At 39.3% G+C, this 16,295-nt stretch overlaps 2 protein-coding genes across 2 annotated transcripts in view; one reads left to right on the plus strand and one right to left on the minus strand.

Moving 5' to 3' along the window:
* Nucleotides 1-9,713, plus strand: part of SRSF10 (serine and arginine rich splicing factor 10) — a 15,625-nt gene extending 5,912 nt beyond the window's left edge. Inside the window, 5 exon segments of the mRNA XM_017886498.1 lie at nt 2,709-2,871; nt 3,091-3,121; nt 3,123-3,145; nt 3,278-3,379; nt 6,810-9,713. Coding sequence (XP_017741987.1) covers nt 2,709-2,871; nt 3,091-3,121; nt 3,123-3,145; nt 3,278-3,379; nt 6,810-6,870 — 380 coding nt within the window. The 3' untranslated portion in view covers nt 6,871-9,713.
* A 1,308-nt stretch (nt 9,714-11,021) lies between these two features.
* Nucleotides 11,022-14,638, minus strand: PNRC2 (proline rich nuclear receptor coactivator 2). The gene is made up of 3 exons (XM_017886496.1): nt 14,445-14,638; nt 13,320-13,525; nt 11,022-13,023 (listed from the first exon to the last, which is right to left on the minus strand). Exon 3 carries the CDS (start codon nt 13,003-13,005, stop codon nt 12,586-12,588), a length of 420 nt encoding a protein of 139 aa, XP_017741985.1. The 5' UTR covers nt 13,006-13,023; nt 13,320-13,525; nt 14,445-14,638; the 3' UTR covers nt 11,022-12,585.
* Between the last annotated feature and the right edge of the window lie 1,657 nt (nt 14,639-16,295).

Here is a 16,295-nt window from a genome sequence, read left to right on the forward strand (position 1 = left end):
TGCAGTGGCGTGATCTCGGTTTACTGCAACCGCCACCTCCCGAGTTCAAACAATTCTCATACCTCAACCTCCCGAGTAGCTGGGATTACAGGTGCATGCCACCACATCTGGCTAATTTTTGTATTTTTAGTAGAGACAGTTTTACCATGTTGGCCAGGCTGGTCTTGAACTCCCCACCTTAGGTGATCCACCCGCCTCAGCCTCCCAAAGTGCTGGGATTGGGATTACAGGCGTGATCCCAAACGGATGGTTTTTAAGAAAATGGAGTATCTTGAATATTTCATCATATTTTCCAGATGTATTACAAAGTTTTGGGGTAAGTGTAGGTAGGAAGTGGAAATGAGAATGCCTAAAATACATGTGGACTCTTCTGAAAGTTGGTTATGCAGGCTTACCAGATGTTCGCTTCATACTTACAAGACAGGAGTACAGGTTTTAGAGTCAAATAGACCTGTGTTTGAATTCTGGCTTAGCCATTATGTTACCTTGGGCAAGATACTAATTAAGAGATTAAAATAACCGTGGGGTGCGGTGACTCACACCTGTAATCCCAGCACTTTGGGAGGCCATGGCGGGTGGATCACAAGGTCATTGTGAAACCCCATCTCTACTAAAAATACAAAAAATTAGCCAGGCATGGTGGCGCACGCCTGTAGTCCCAGCTACTCAGGAGGCTGAGGCAGGAGAATTGCTTGAACCCGGCAGGCAGAGGTTGCAGTGAGCCAAGATTGCGTCACTGCACTCCAGACTGGGCAACAGAGCAAGAGACTGTCTCAAAAAAAAGAAAAAGAAAAAGCTGCTGAGGAGAAGAGGAGCTCTTGAGTAGACATAAAATATTGGTAACTCTAGTTCTTCAGTTGGGTAATAGATTCCTGGTTATGCATTGTGTTATTTATATGTACTTCAGTACATTAAGTATTTGCTTCAATGAATTGAATGAGATAAGAACTGAAGTGTCTATAAGGCATTTAGGAATGCCTTATTCTACTTAGGGTCTTAGAACTGGAATTATATATTACTGCATTTTGACACCGCACATTGTTCATAGGCCACCTATAAATATTTTGTTAAGTGTGTTCTTAATGAATAGAATCTGTGGCAGGATCATTCCAAATCAGCACATGGTTCATTTTTTTCAACCATTTAAAAATGTAAAATGCTTGGGTGTGGTTGCTCACGCCTATATCCCACCACTTTGGGAGGCCTGGGCGGGAGGATTGCCAGAGCCCAGGAGTTTGAGACCAGCCTGGGCAACAAAGTGAGACCCCATCTCCACAAAAAAATAAAATAAAAAATTAGCCAGGCGTGTTAGTGCACACCTGTGGTCCCCGCTAGGCAGGAGGATCACTTGGGCCCAGGAGGTTGAGGTTGCAGAGAGCTGTGTTTGCACAACTACACTCTAGACTGGGTGGCAGCAAGACCCAATCTCATAACAAAAAGCCACTCACTTCCATTTGGAGTTTGTAAAAATCCTTTTATGGTATAGATTCCCAGTGTCAGAATAGTTGCCAGGTCTTGGCTGATAAGCTAGATGGTGAGAAGACTTTGAAAATAGTTGGGAATATTAGTATTATTTTTAACATAAAACAGTCTTGTAATAAACTTTCTTGAAAATAAACACATGCTTTTCCGAAGATGAAAATTTGCAGTTACCTCAACCCAGCCTAGGCTAAATCACGTTCTGCATCTCCATCTCACACCAAAACTACAGATACCTCTAAAAACAGACTCCAGGACTGGGCGCAGTGGCTCAAGCCTGTAATCCCAGCACTTTGGGAGGTCAGGGTGGGCGGGGGCGGATCACCAGGAGTTCGAGTCCAGCCTGACCAACATGGATAAACACTGTCTCTACTAAAAATACAAAATTAGCCTGGCGTGGTGGTGCATGCCTGTAATCCCAGCTACTCAGGAGGAGAAGGTTGTGGTGAGCCGAGATTGCACCATTGCACTCTGGCCTGGGTAACAAGAACAAAACTCCGTCTCAAAAAAAAAAGACTCCAGGCCCGGTGCAGTGGCTCACATCTATAACCCCAGCACTTTGGGAGGCCAAGGCATGTGGATTATTTGGGGTCAGAAATTCGAGACCAGCCTGGCCAAGATGGTGAAACCCTGTCTCTACTAAAACATAAAAATTAGCCGGGTGTGGTAATGCGTGCCTGTAATCTCAGCTACTCAGGAGGCTGAGGCAGGAGAATGGTTTCAACTGGTGTGGGGTGGAGGTTGTAGTGAGCTGAGATTGCGCCACTGTACTCCAGCCTGGGTGACACAGCAAGACCCTGGTCTCAAGAATAAAAAAAAAAAAAGCCAAAACACATACGCAATTTTTTTTTTTTTTGAGACAGGGTCTCTGACCCCCAGGCTGGCGTGTAGTGGTGTAATCACAATTCATTGCAGCTGCAAACTCTTACCCCCTTAGCTTCCCGGGTAGCTGGAATACATGCACAAGCCACTAGGCCCAGCTAATTATTTTTTGTAAAAATGGGATATTGCCATGTTGTTCCAGGCTGGTCTCAAACTCCTGGGCTCAAATGATCCTTTATCATCCCACCTCAACCTCCCAAAGTAGTGGGATTACAGGCATGAGCCACCACCCGGTCATACATACTCTGGGATACAAGAGGAGATGCAGGGATTTTTTTTCCTATTTATTGAGGGCTTTAATACTGTTTTTAATATTTCTAAGTATTTCTGTTCTTTGTATTTCCTAGCACCAAATCAGATGAAAGCCAAGGAAGGGAGGAATGTGTACAGTTCTTCACGCTATGATGATTATGACAGATACAGACGTTCTAGAAGCCGAAGTTATGAAAGGAGGAGATCAAGAAGTCGGTCTTTTGATTACAACTATAGAAGATCATATAGTCCTAGAAAGTAAGTGTGCCGTGTAGCAGTGATCTGTTTAAAAAATGTATTTGTTAGCATTTAAGTTTTTTTTACTTTTATGTATACTGTTAATTATATACATTGACTGTTTCATTGAGACAAAAAAATATGGTATCATTTTATTTTAAAACTTTATGGTTTGCTTTTAATTAGAAACTTTGCCTCTTATGAATAGATATTGTCTGCTTTTTCTGATATGCTTTTTAGCAGTAGACCGACTGGAAGACCACGGCGTAGCGAGAAGCCATTCCGACAATGATAGGTAAATAACTTTGCTTTGAAAAGACTCATTTTTTTAAATTTCAGAGTGAACTTTTGCTCTAAAAATAACAAATTTGATTAATATAGAATCTAATTTTTTTACTCTAATTATATCTCTCCTCTGTTTTGAAAGATTCAAACACCGAAATCGATCTTTTTCAAGATCTAAATCCAATTCAAGATCACGGTCCAAGTCCCAGCCCAAGAAAGAAATGAAGGCTAAATCACGTTCTAGGTCTGCATCTCACACCAAAACTAGAGGCACCTCTAAAACAGATTCCAAAACACATTATAAGTCTGGCTCAAGATATGAAAAGGAATCAAGGAAAAAAGAACCACCTAGATCCAAATCTCAGTCAAGATCACAGTCTAGGTCTAGGTCAAAATCTAGATCAAGGTCTTGGACTAGTCCTAAGTCCAGTGGCCACTGATAGTATAAACCATGGTCATTTTTAGGCATGTATCATTCATTTACTCATAGTTTGGTTTACTTAAATTATCAGGAATACAATGTTGCAATGATGCTTAAAAAACACTTGTTAGTTTTCCCTGTACCGGGCAATGGTTATAATTAAAATGATATGCTGTTGAGAAGCCACTCTTAAGAGTCCAGTTTGTTTAATGTTATGGGCAGCTACCAATTTGTGGTGTCTCTGTATATTTTTGTAAAGATTCTCATTTTTTATGCTTGAAGTATTTGGTGAAAAGATGTTGGTTGACCATAATTTGCAACATTGTCTCATTAAAAATAAACTTTCATATTCATATTTGGTAGAACTGTTAACCTAGAAATGTAGCTTGCTAATAAGATAGAATGATACAAAAGTGAAGTAGTAGCCACAGTACAACACTGACTGCTCACACATTTAGGTTCAGGTTGGACCTTTGTGTCTTGTCAAGATGTCTAGGCCTGGCCGGGCGCGGTAGCTCACACCTGTAATCCCAGCACTTTGGGAGGCCGAGGCGGGTGGATCACGAGGGCAGGAGTTTGAGACCAGCCTGATCAATATGGTGAAACCCCGTCTCTACTGAAAATACAAAAATTAGCCGGGCATGGTGGCGCATGCCTGTAATCCCAGCTACTCGGGAGGCAGAGGCAAGAGAATCGCTTGAACCCAGGAGGTGGAAGTTGCAGTGAGCCAAAATCACGCCACTGCACTCCAGCCTGGGCAGCAGAGAGAGATTCCGTCTCAAAAACAAAACAAAACAAAACAGTAAAGCAAAACCAGATGTCTAGGCCAATGACAATTATTTTTGATGCAGTGTGGATTAGTTATTTTGTTAACCCCACTGTCTTGGGGAATGATGCCAGCTGGGAAATTGAGTTTTTGACTGAAACATGGAACCTTCACTGCTTTTTTTCTGGTTCCTATGAAGATTTGGAACATAGAAAACATAAAAACTCACCTTAAAATTTGAGCAGGTTGATGATGGCAAAAATAATTTTAAGGAGAAAGGAATATTCTTATGTAGTTATTCTAAAGTTTAAGGAGCGTTGTTGACCATAATATTGCTTAGTTTTTTTACTCCTGTTAGAAACAAGTAAATTGTTTCAAAGTAGGTTTTGTGTGTGTGTGCATAGTGTAAAAACTGAAATTTTGATGCTTACAGCACTTGGCTCGTGCATTTGTATCAAAATTTGCCTACCTCTTTGTGAGGGAGGCCTGCTTTTCACACCTCAGTTTAATTCGAGGCAAGTTGAAAGACAACACTCACTCTAGGTGATTCTGTGGTGCCATGAAATTTAAGATAATTTGGGAAAAAGGATTAGTCAGTTTTAAGCAAGAGTCACATCTTCTGAGCTTTCGATTATCAGTGTAGTACCTGACTAAAAATGAAGTAATACCCTTAACCATTTATAATTTCTAGTATTTCTCTGAAAGATCGTTTTGGGGACAAAAGTGACTTGACATGTCCAATTTCATTGCCGAATAAAAGCTAGCATCTTTAAAATCTCAGATTGCTTGCTTACAGATATAAGTGAGAATTATGGAGAAGCGATTCCTTTAGAGGATTACTTTTTTCAATTTTGGTTTTAGTAATCTAGGGTTTGCCTGTAAAGAATACAACAAACAACAAAAGTCTATTTAAAACTGTAGCAGTAGTTTGCAGTTCTAGCAAAGAGGAAAGTTGTGGGGTTAAACTTTGTATTTTCTTTCTTATAGAGGCTTCTAAAAGGTATTTTATATGTTCTTTTAACAAATATTGTGTACAACCTTTAAAACATCGATGTTTGGATCAAAACAAGACCCAGCTTATTTTCTGCTTGCTGTAAATTAAGCAAACATGCTATAATAAAACAAAATGAAGGAAATATGATTAACTGGAATTATTACAGTATTGAATATGATTCTAAAATAACAATGGAAACAGTCCTTTATAGATTTAGGAATATTTTTAATCAGTGTTGCACTAGGCACAACTTTTACTTTGGAAATGATAGAACTTGTCAGAAAGGTACATCTTTTTACACAGTAGTTAAAAATTCATTGTGTAATATCAAAGTTGTTTCATGATTGCTCATTGAGCCTCTTGGGTTAACTAACTTAAGAGGTTATTTGGTAGTGTGTTAAGATGAAATTTGGATCAGCTAATTCTAAGTTTATACTTTCTTTATTGGATGGACCAGTAATTCTGCTCTCCCTCTTCGTAAACAAGATGCATTGAGACTTAACGTTTATGACATGATTTTAAATCAGTTTGAATTGAATGTTGATGAGCAGCTAATATTAAGTGATAACCTCTTTAGGGAAGTAGGTTAGGTATTTTGTGGTTCGAATTCTATCTACTTGATGACAATTATAGCTAATTTATTAAGTATTCATGATGTGCCAGACACTTGAAAAGGCTATGTGTTAACTCATTTACTCTTCACAAAACCCTGTGAGAAAGATACTTTTATTTTCCCCATATCAAAGATAAGGAAACTGAGGCACAAAGAAAAGACTATAAGGCAGAGCCAGGATTTAAGCCAAGGCCTGGTCCTTAGTTTTGGGGGGTGGGGGGTGTTGTTTGTTTTACAGACTATAATTTGAGAGAAGTAGATGAGGGGATAGCTCATTGAAATTGTTCATTTTCTGTATAGAACTTGAAGGCCTAATTTCATTTTATTTTGTGTCAACTTATTTTAGACTTGGACTATTGAGAACCTTATATGTTCCTAAAGTGACACACCTAACAGCTTCAAAAGGACTATATTACAGTTGAACGCATGGTAGTTTGGATCCTACTGATACTTGATGAGGATCTTTACGTAGTGTTTTATGTTAGTTTTGGGTGATGTAGTTGAGTCCCCCACCTACTGAGTGTACGTACTGTGTATGTGGTACTGGGCTCAATAATAAATAGAATGGTTATATCAATACTCAAATGAGGGCTGACACACTTCACCTCTCCTTTTACTTAAGATCTCTCTGCATTTTTTTTTTTAAGCCAAGTAAGCAAGAAGAAAAATGAGAGATAATGCTTCAGTGAGAGAGGAAAGGTGCTACATAGAGTATGAGCTGTTAAGTTACATCCCAGGGGAAAGACCTGGGAACTGTTGTATTATTCTCTTGAAAATTTGGCCCAGTAAGCTGCTACATCCAGTTCAACTAACAAAATCCTGTATACCACAGAGAAGAATAAAGAAAACCAAACTGACAAACATCCTTCTTTTATTTAAGACCAAACTGCAGCTGGAATACCCAGTACAGTTCTGCTTACTACACTTCAAGAAAGATCTGAAAGCGGAAAAAGAACCAAAGAAGGGCAGTTCAAGCGACCAAAGGGTGGGTGGAAGGTGCTGCAGTATGAATACTGTACGAATGTTTTGACTCTGGTCTGAAAAGATAAAAGAATGTTATCAAAAACTACATGGAATAATTGAAGTCCCTTCAAGTTTGAAAGTAAGCATTTTAGGACAAATAAAAGGAAATTCAACTTTGTACTTGTGGAAACTAATCCCTAAATATGAATAGGTTTATATTGATTCATGGGTAACAGGTCCATAATAAATTATTGGAAACTAGGATGTCTGAATATCAAGGAAGACAGCCATAGTCTCTTACAGTGCCTCTGTTGCTCTGTCTCAAACTGAATTGGGTGGGAAAAGGTATGGTCCAATATAAAAGTTCCATTTTTGCCATTATTGGCAAATCTTGCCTTTGTTTATTTTGGTGCCAGTGTTTTCTGCTTAATCATTTGCTTTGTTGGCATCTGTGTTTATTTACTTGTATACACCACATGCAGTTTACATCTTTCTTTAAGTACTCTCCTTCCCAGGTAAATTCCAATTATATTTGACATTCAGCTAAGAGGGCCCATCTCTTCTCGCCTCTTTCCTAGTCAGTATGTTCCGCAAATATTTATTGAGCCCTTACTATGGGCAAATCATTGTCCTGGATAATTGAGGAGAAAAATAGATTATTCCCTTATTCAGTAAATGTCTACTGAGCACAATCTGGTGAATCATTACAGTATGGCCTCATTGCTTTGTTTGAGGTATATTATTCATAACAATATTTTACACCATTCGTATCAATGTAATTATAGAACACAACATACTATCAAAGATAAGTAATTGTGTGGTTATCTGCCATTTAAAAGTATCCAGTATTTGATCACATTATTACAAATAATGAAAAAATGATTTGTTTTAATCTGTAATAAACTGGTTTATTGTGCAGTGACTGTAATATACTAGAGTTATATTAAATTGTTTACTCTGCCTCACCAAACACATACTAGGATATAACCCCCAAAATAAGTATTTGCATTAGGTATAAAGGAGACTGGGTGCTATAATTAGATTATTTTGAGGCAGACAGCTGTTATCCCAACTGATTTAGTATGTTCTGTAATTGAGAAAATGTTCACCAAATTATACTTTTTAGTGATTTACATGTACATTTTATAGGGGACATGTTCTGTGTATAGCGAATAAATAACTTTTATAGTATCACAAAATGTTTTGGATTCCTTAGTTTCTTATTAGGATATGATGTTTCTTTACCTATACATTGATTCCATCACATTTTATTTTTGTCATCTTTTTTGCCACATACTTAAAACTTTCCATATGAAATTATTAACTAAAAATCTGGAAGTGGAGTCTTAAGCTTTTAATTTATAGCAATTTTGAAAATACAGCAGAGGTATATTTTCAAGGGAGGTATGAAATGGAGGTATTTTTGTTCATATTTTATTTTAGAAATTTTTTTTGAACTTTTCCAAGATCACACAGCAAGCGTCAGATCCTAGGGTACAGCCCATAATTTTTCACTTGTTTCATCTTTTGTTACCATGTTTGTTGTTGTTTAATCAAATGGGGAATTGTTTTTATAGCTTTATTTTCCTGGAGATAGTAAAATTGATACAATGGGATCTAGAATTTACTTAGAGCCAAAATGACTAGATTTAATCACAAAAAGTATTTTGTATACCGTTACACACTCATTAACATAGTGGGTTCTTAGGACAGAGGTTCTGTGTGTTTTTAAAAGAATATGTAGAGGTCATAGACTTTTTTGCCCTCTACCTCCCTTCTCCATTTCCTTTTGAAGTTAAAGACATTTAAGGGGGGGAATTAAGTTGCATATTGAGTTGGGATTTTGTTTTTAAAAAATTTAGGTAAATACATATATAACTGCAATAACGATAGTTGAAGTATTTAATTATGGTAAATCAGAAAAGGCCCTCTTTAATTTTTACATCTGTTGAATGAATTGCTTTAGGATCTCTTCTGTGGTTCTCTTTGTACTGAATGCTGTCAATATTATTGAGCACTTATTGTGCTGAACCATGTGCTTTTCAAATATTCCTATTTAATCCTAAAAACACTCCTGGGAAATGGGTATTATTCCCATCTTACAGATGAGAAAATTGTGCTTTGTAGAATACCCATCATGTGATAGCTTCCTGCATATGCTATTCATTCCTCACAACCTTACAAGGCAAATGGATAATGTTCCTGGATGAGAGATTAAATGTTATCCAAGATCTCATGGTTGTGTGGCTCGGAGACTCTAAGCATGGCTTTCCAAATCTCATTCTCTTGTAGAGATTTTCCATTGTATTGCATTTTGACCATGTTCCTGTTTACAAAACCTGAGATTATATTCTGAAGTAGCTGTGACTTGAGCGATAGCTCAGGAATAATCTGATGGCATTCTACTAGGAAGGAGGACTAGCAAAGCCTATAGTTAGCCTATTCTAGGCATGAACTATTCTCATTTTAGATTGGATGACTTGATAGGAAGAAGTGAGCAACCTGTTTGTCTTCAGTTATTGTTATCTACAAGACATTCTGCTAGTCACTGTGGAAAAGGTTCCTTCTCTTGGGTTTTTTCCTCTGCCCCGTCCTCTAACAGTATTGGTTATCTTTATTATGTTTCTGTGTATTTGTAACAGCTGTTTCACCCTTGTATTGCACAATGGGAATTTTTCTTGGAATAAAAAGTGAGGCATGTAAATTCATTGAGAACTAACCATAGTTTGTAAAGAAGTAAAAGGCCTTTGTATCTAGTTTTTTGCAGATCACATTTCTTTGAATGCTGGAAAGTGAAATAAAACTGGTCTAGGAGCCAAAATAAATCTTGGGTTTTTTTAAGACTTTGCTCTACCTTAGATTTGTAACCACCTGGGTACACTTTTCGTAATTTGTATAAGAGGTTTTAGAGATGCACTCTGTCCCTCTTGCTTTACAAATTGCCTACGAGAATGCAACCAAAATACTAGAAACTAAAACTTACACAAAACCTTTCAGATTTTTTCCTGTGTTGTAGTTGTTCTAGGGAAGAGGATAGTTTATCAGTATTTAAAGCTTAAGGATAGGTTTTGGACCTGATTCCATCATAGTATAACTGCCATCAAAAAGAAGACAAATTGAAATTACAGCATTTACTTAAGGTTCACAATATGGCTGACTTCAGCAGCCTTACATGGTAAGTTCTCTGTACCAGCTATGTTTGGTTCTCACGATTGCATCAGTTTGGGAAATTCGTATCACCATTCTGTACGCTAACCAAAACTCTATCAGTACCTTTCCTAAAGTATGAAGTGTTCATACGGTTACTGACCTTTTATTCAGGTTACCCTTAAGCTGCTAAAATTTTTATAGGTAATCTTCCACTCCCACTTCCATTTGCCCATTTTGCTTGAGTCAAACCAATATCTAGGGTATTACTAGATTAATCCACTAAAAATCTAGTGTATTCAATATATAGCTTAAAAACTTGACAGACACCTAGGCTGAGATTTGTTCAGTACATGAAGTTCAATTCTTTAATCCTTGGCATTGTCCACAGAAATTACCCTGGAAACAAAATGCTGGTTCTGCCTTAACTCCAAATCATTTCCTAGTTTGCATGAAAAAATACAGCTTTGCCATGGGACTAGTTGTAGAATTTTAAGGATTACTCAAACTAGTTTTAAGATGCTCTATCATTTGGAATCTGTATCAGAAAGGTGTGGTCGTGATGCTTTTCTTCTGAGGGTCCCCTTACGTGTACTTTCATTTGTCAACATACTTTGAAACACAAGGGTTCTTGTCAACTTGATAAATTCTTTCATTTTTTTTCTATGAACCTAGATCATGGAATTAACTTTGAAAAGCTTTGTGACGTTTTCCTTGTGTGGCTTTTTTTTTCCTTTTAATTGTTAGCACTACTGGGAGAGAGAAATCTCAAGTAGTTGTTTAATTGCATAGCTGTCAAATCCTATTATCTTCTGTATCAGTCAGCAAACTAGTTGCTCCTTTTCAAGCCGTCCTGTCACATTTTAGTTGTGACTGTTTTTATAATCAGAAATTTAAGAGAAGTCCAAGAGTTTTGAGTATTGAGTATATTATGAGCTTCAAGTCAGTGACATTTTTAAAAAATATTAAGCAATCAAAACCATTTTAAAATAAAACCAAGCCAATGGGGAAAACAATTTTATTTAATTTTATGCTTCAAATTCATATCATGTACATTAAGTACCATATAAACTTGTCTTTAGGCTATCAATATTTAACTTGGGCAGTACTTCATCTTGATTTATTTGGAGAAATACAGCTTAGGCATCTGCTAACCTGCTTAGGCATCAAAAGAGGTGCCAAATTACAAAATAGGGCATTAACAATCAAAAATTTTAAACTGACCCACATACCTTCTACTGGTTTCGCTTATGTTTAAGCATTTACTCTTAAGGTTGGCAAAACATGTTATCAATGTATTATGCAAGAGTACATCTTTTGCATAAGTGGTCCGTTGGGTTGCACCTACCCTTGACCAAACAAAAACCAAACATCACTGGCACCATACTCAAAACTACCTGTATCCTAGGTTATAAGATTGTAAAACCCAAAAATCTGTAAGGTTGGAGGGACTCCAGTTAATCTTTGGGCTTAGAGGAGGAAAAAAAAATAGTCCCATACTGCATTTCACATCTCTTAAAAATAGTTTTAGCAGCTTAAACCTTTTAGTTATAAAACTTACTATACTTGGATTTACTTTGAAATGTAGTTTACAATCAATCAAGTATAACATACATACACTGGCACTTTAGCACAAGGGCAAACTTTAAAAACAAATTATTTTGGACCTTTAAAATTAGGCCATACTATAAAAAACAGTCCACGGTCTTACATTCAGCAAATTCATACTAAAATATTCCATTTTTGTAAGATAAAGGCCAATAAAACTTTACATATGCTACAAGTTTATTACAGATATGTACATGGCTCTTTCTCTCCTAGGTACTTAAAATTTTCACATTATCCAACTCCCCAAAGCAAGCTTTGCAGGAATGAGGCCAGATCACTATTAGAATAGCTTGCGCAGTGCTGTAATACAAAAATGTATTTTGAAAGCTATTGAGTGACCATTAAATACTGTTTCTATAAAAAATGGTTTTGGTGTATTTGTTGACACTTAATCCATTATATTTAATAAACAGGGCCATTGGAATGTACTATGTCTCATTCTAATGAGTTCCAAATGCCCTTTCCACCCACTGTACAATTCACTAAAATGCAATTATTACAAAAAATTCACATTTTCTTTCAGCAGTGCATCAGGTTGTTAGCATATTACTGGTTTGGGTGTTTCTAATATACTAAACTTTCAGATGTTTACCTAATTCTGAATCCTTGTGTTAGCTTGAAGCTTATAATCTGATTCACCAACAATCTACTCTGTGAATGATAAATTACTATCTTCCCCTAACAATAGAAAAAGCTGATTCCTTTACCACTCCCCAAATCTAAACTTGGTTTCCACTTAAAAGTTACTCAGTTGAGAACACTTAAATACCATTAGTTTAAGTTGCACTGATACTACCATTGTATCACAGTGCACACAACACGAGATGGTCTATTTTTTTTACATTAATTAGCAGTTCTACACAAATAGATTAATTCCTTAGCGAATTTGTTTCAGACCAATTGACAACTATCCATGAACATAATTTTAACATTTGTCTTTATACCTGTACTTTAAGTAAGGTTTTAAGTTGAAATGTCATTATTTCCTTATCTGAAGGATTAAAGGAAACAGGGACCCAGTGGCTTGGTGGTTTGGGAAGAACACTTGGTGATGGTGGCTCACTAAATTTGGCACCAGCATAGTTCTGATTAGCTTGAGATTTAAAAAGTAAGCTGGGACCTGATAAGCTAGAATTCCAACTCTGATTATTTGGAAAATTTTTGTTCTTCCCCCCACTTTGCATGGCCTGCCAAGCAGCTGCTGATGAGTTATAACCATGTCCTCTTTCTTTTTTCTTATGAACAATCTTCATCTGGGAATTCTGATCCTTGGTCTTCTGTCTGTTAAGCTGTTGTTGGTTCTTACTAACATTTCTAGATTGAGGGGCTGGAATGTTATACCTCTCTCCACCACCCATCTTCAGCTTCTTTGTCACCTACAAGTGAATGGAAACAAATGTTGAGTAAAATTCCATTAAGTTCAAATCTGTAAGAAGCTTCTATGGCTCCAACTTATAATTCCAGATATTTTGAACAAGACTCAATAATAGGCTATTCAGCTGCTTTAAATTCAAAAAGCAAGCTGTTTAGACTCCAATATATGCACAACCTTTATTGTTATACCTCTCAAAAAAAATGAGCTTACCCACAAATCTGCGTAATCTATTTTAAAATAAAAACAATTGGTTTAGGATGGCTCCATCATAAAATGTTTGCCCATTATGATGATTACCTTTCAGTCTGCTTTTCAGATTGCAGGATCTCCACTACCTGTCCTCTTCCTTGCTGCCAAGCCCAAGATAACAAGTGTTGCTTTCTGACAGATCCTTTCCTTTGTCTCAATACAGAAGTTTTCATGGGCCGATCTGCTGAGTTCAGCCTAGGAGCTGAGGCCAACATCTGAGTCTCCTCAGCACACAAGTTTGAGAGAAGTCCTAGCTAGAAAAGTAAAGATTACTTCATTATTTCAAAAACACGTTGAGAAAGTGATCATTTAGATTTACTACAAAAATCGTTGACTGTAAAGAAGGCTACTTCCTGAACTAAAAGGTAGAAAATTTATCTTAAGATGGCTTTCTTTGACCTCATAACCAGGATCATTTAAAAACTCTTCACCCTTGAGATCCAGTCACTCCTGGAGAATTTTTGGAAATGTCTCGAAGTCCCGCAGTAAGTTTTGTTTTATCTTTTCCTGGGAAAGACCTTCAGATTCTCTCACGTATAAAATTAAATAACGAAGTGTTAAATGTTAAGAGTCATATCAAAAAATTGGCTTCAGGCGGATTTTCAAAAGAGACCGTGTTTTAAACTCCCACCAGAATTTTCAATCTTTCCACACACGTCACATCCATTTTCAGTCTCTTGGAACATGTAGACATCACGCAGTGTTTCCTTTGGTTATGAACACCCTCGCCTCCTCCCCGTCTTAAAATAAGTTCTCACAAACCCTAACAGTCTAAGCCCGTCTGAAATCTATAAAAATGTCTCCCTAGAGGGAATGGCTCAACGTTCAAGGTTTGGTTTTAATTTGATGTTCCAAGAAAAGTTACCAAATAGTTAAGCCCCCTCCTTTCAAAGGGGTAAGAGAGCCTTCCAAACAGATAAACCACCCTAAATAAATTGCCATTTCCGGACTGTGAGTCATTCACAACTCTTAACTTGGAAAACTCGCCTCCTCAGACGCCACACGGGTTTGACTTCCCAGTGGCCCCATCTCTCCGGAGCCGCAGGGGTCGGGGCGCTGCGACCGCCCGCGCCCGCCCGGGTGCCCGGATCTCGCCTCCGCTCTCCTCCTTCCCCCAACAATGGGGAGCGCAGCCACCAACATGGCCGCGCCCGCAGCGCAGCCGCTACTTACCGACTTCAAGCTCGGAACTACGGCGGCAGTGGCTCCCTCTCGACGTCGAAGCCTCCCTCCCTTTCCAGGGAGAGACGAGGCACGGACCGACAAAGCCCAGGAACACCGATGAGCAAGCTGCCGGCCACCCCAGCTTCTACGACCCAACCTCCTCCTTCTGCCTCTACCGACAAAATGGAGTCAGCGGCGACCGCAGAAGCACGGCCGGGCGGCTCTGCGGCCAATCAAAACACGACAGCGCAGGCCTGGCCAATGAGAAGCGGGCCACCGCCTGTTGCTGGGGTAGGCCGGGGGCGAAGGCGGGGAGGTGGGGCTGCCGAGGGTTTGAAATCCGCCCGGGGAGGAGGAGCATGCCGGGAGTAACTGCCCTGTCCGCGGGTGTCTACGGCCTTGCCACGGCGGCCTCCCCGCGCCCCTGGCCCGCCAAGGCCCCGGCCGCTAGCTCTCGGCTCTTCTCCCGCTCGGCTCTCGTGCGCGCGGGCTCGCTGCCCTTGGGACTGCCCTGAGGGAAAAGACTGACCGGCGGGGGACGTTTGGTTCTCGAATTAGGGCCACTGAGTCGCGTAGCCTGTATTGACAGATGGAGGATACTCCAGAAAGCCGCTTGCCAGGGCCCAGCCCCCGCCCGCCTCGGGCCTCGACTTCTGGGTCGCCTCTCTCCCACATCCACAACTCCGCGTCCGAAGTCGGCGCGTCCCTGCGGTTCCCTCCGGTGCCCCCCACCCTCCAGCCCCGCAGTTACTCAAAAGTTGCCTCCCTGTGAAAGCGGTTCAGACACACGCGGGCAAGTCAGTCACTTCCTGCTTGGTGGCCCCATTGGTCCTTAAGTTCAGTTAGAGCCCGTAACGCGCCGTGTTAAGTTTCCTGTGCCTGCAGCTCTCCCCACCCACACACCCTCGAGGGCCACAACTGGTTAGGTTTTGTTTCTCTGAGCACAGCGCTTTCGCGCGTGGTCAGTGCACAGTAAGTTTGCTGAGAGAATGAGGGCTGCTCCCTTCCCCTTTCTTTTTTTCCCCTTTCTTTTTCACCCACTTGTAGGTGAAAAAAAGGAAAGAGAATATTGTTCAGTTGATTATGCCAGCCAGATGCAGGTAAGGGTTTCCCCATTTTCATGGCAATTTCTTTGGAGTACATGTGTAAGCAACCCAATGTGAATCTTTTAAAAGAGAACACTAATTTCAATGAGCGTGAATAATTCTGGGATAAACGGTACAAAATCAAGTCTCATTACATTCCCAGTTTGTTCGTGTACACACATGGATACATACATACGTAAGTTTACATTAAATAATTTGTATTTACCAACTTTTTATAAATCTCATGTAATTTGTCGTTTATTTTTGAAACGGAGTCTTGCTCTGTCGCCCAGGCTGGAGTGCAGTGGCACAATCTCGGCTCACTGCAACCTGCGCCTCCTGGGCTCAAGCGATTCTCCTGCCTCAGCCTCCTGAGTAGCTGGGATTACAGGCGCCCGCCAACACACCCTGCTAATTTTTGTATTTTTAGTAGAGACAGGAGTTCACCATGTTGGCCAGGCTGGTCGCGAACTCCTTACCTCACGTGATCCGCCCGCCTCAGCCACTCAAAGTGCTGGGATTATAGGCGTGAGCCACCACACCCGGCCTGTATTTCGTTTTTTAATCTTCAATTTTTTGCCACCGTCATCCCCCACTTCCCAATCCAACCCAAATTCCTATATTCTAGCCATTGGATCTTAAGAAAAGTTACTGTATCTTAAGAGATGCAGTTTGTTAATCTAATTTGATAAAAGGTATTTTTGAGCATAGGGACTTTCTGATGCTAATCATAGTCAAATAAGAAGTATGTGGTAAACCAACAGGTGTCTCAGTG

The sequence above is a fragment of the Rhinopithecus bieti genome, unplaced genomic scaffold (assembly GCF_001698545.2).
Source record: "Rhinopithecus bieti isolate Rb0 unplaced genomic scaffold, ASM169854v2 scaffold_14826, whole genome shotgun sequence".
Lineage (NCBI taxonomy): Eukaryota > Metazoa > Chordata > Mammalia > Primates > Cercopithecidae > Rhinopithecus > Rhinopithecus bieti.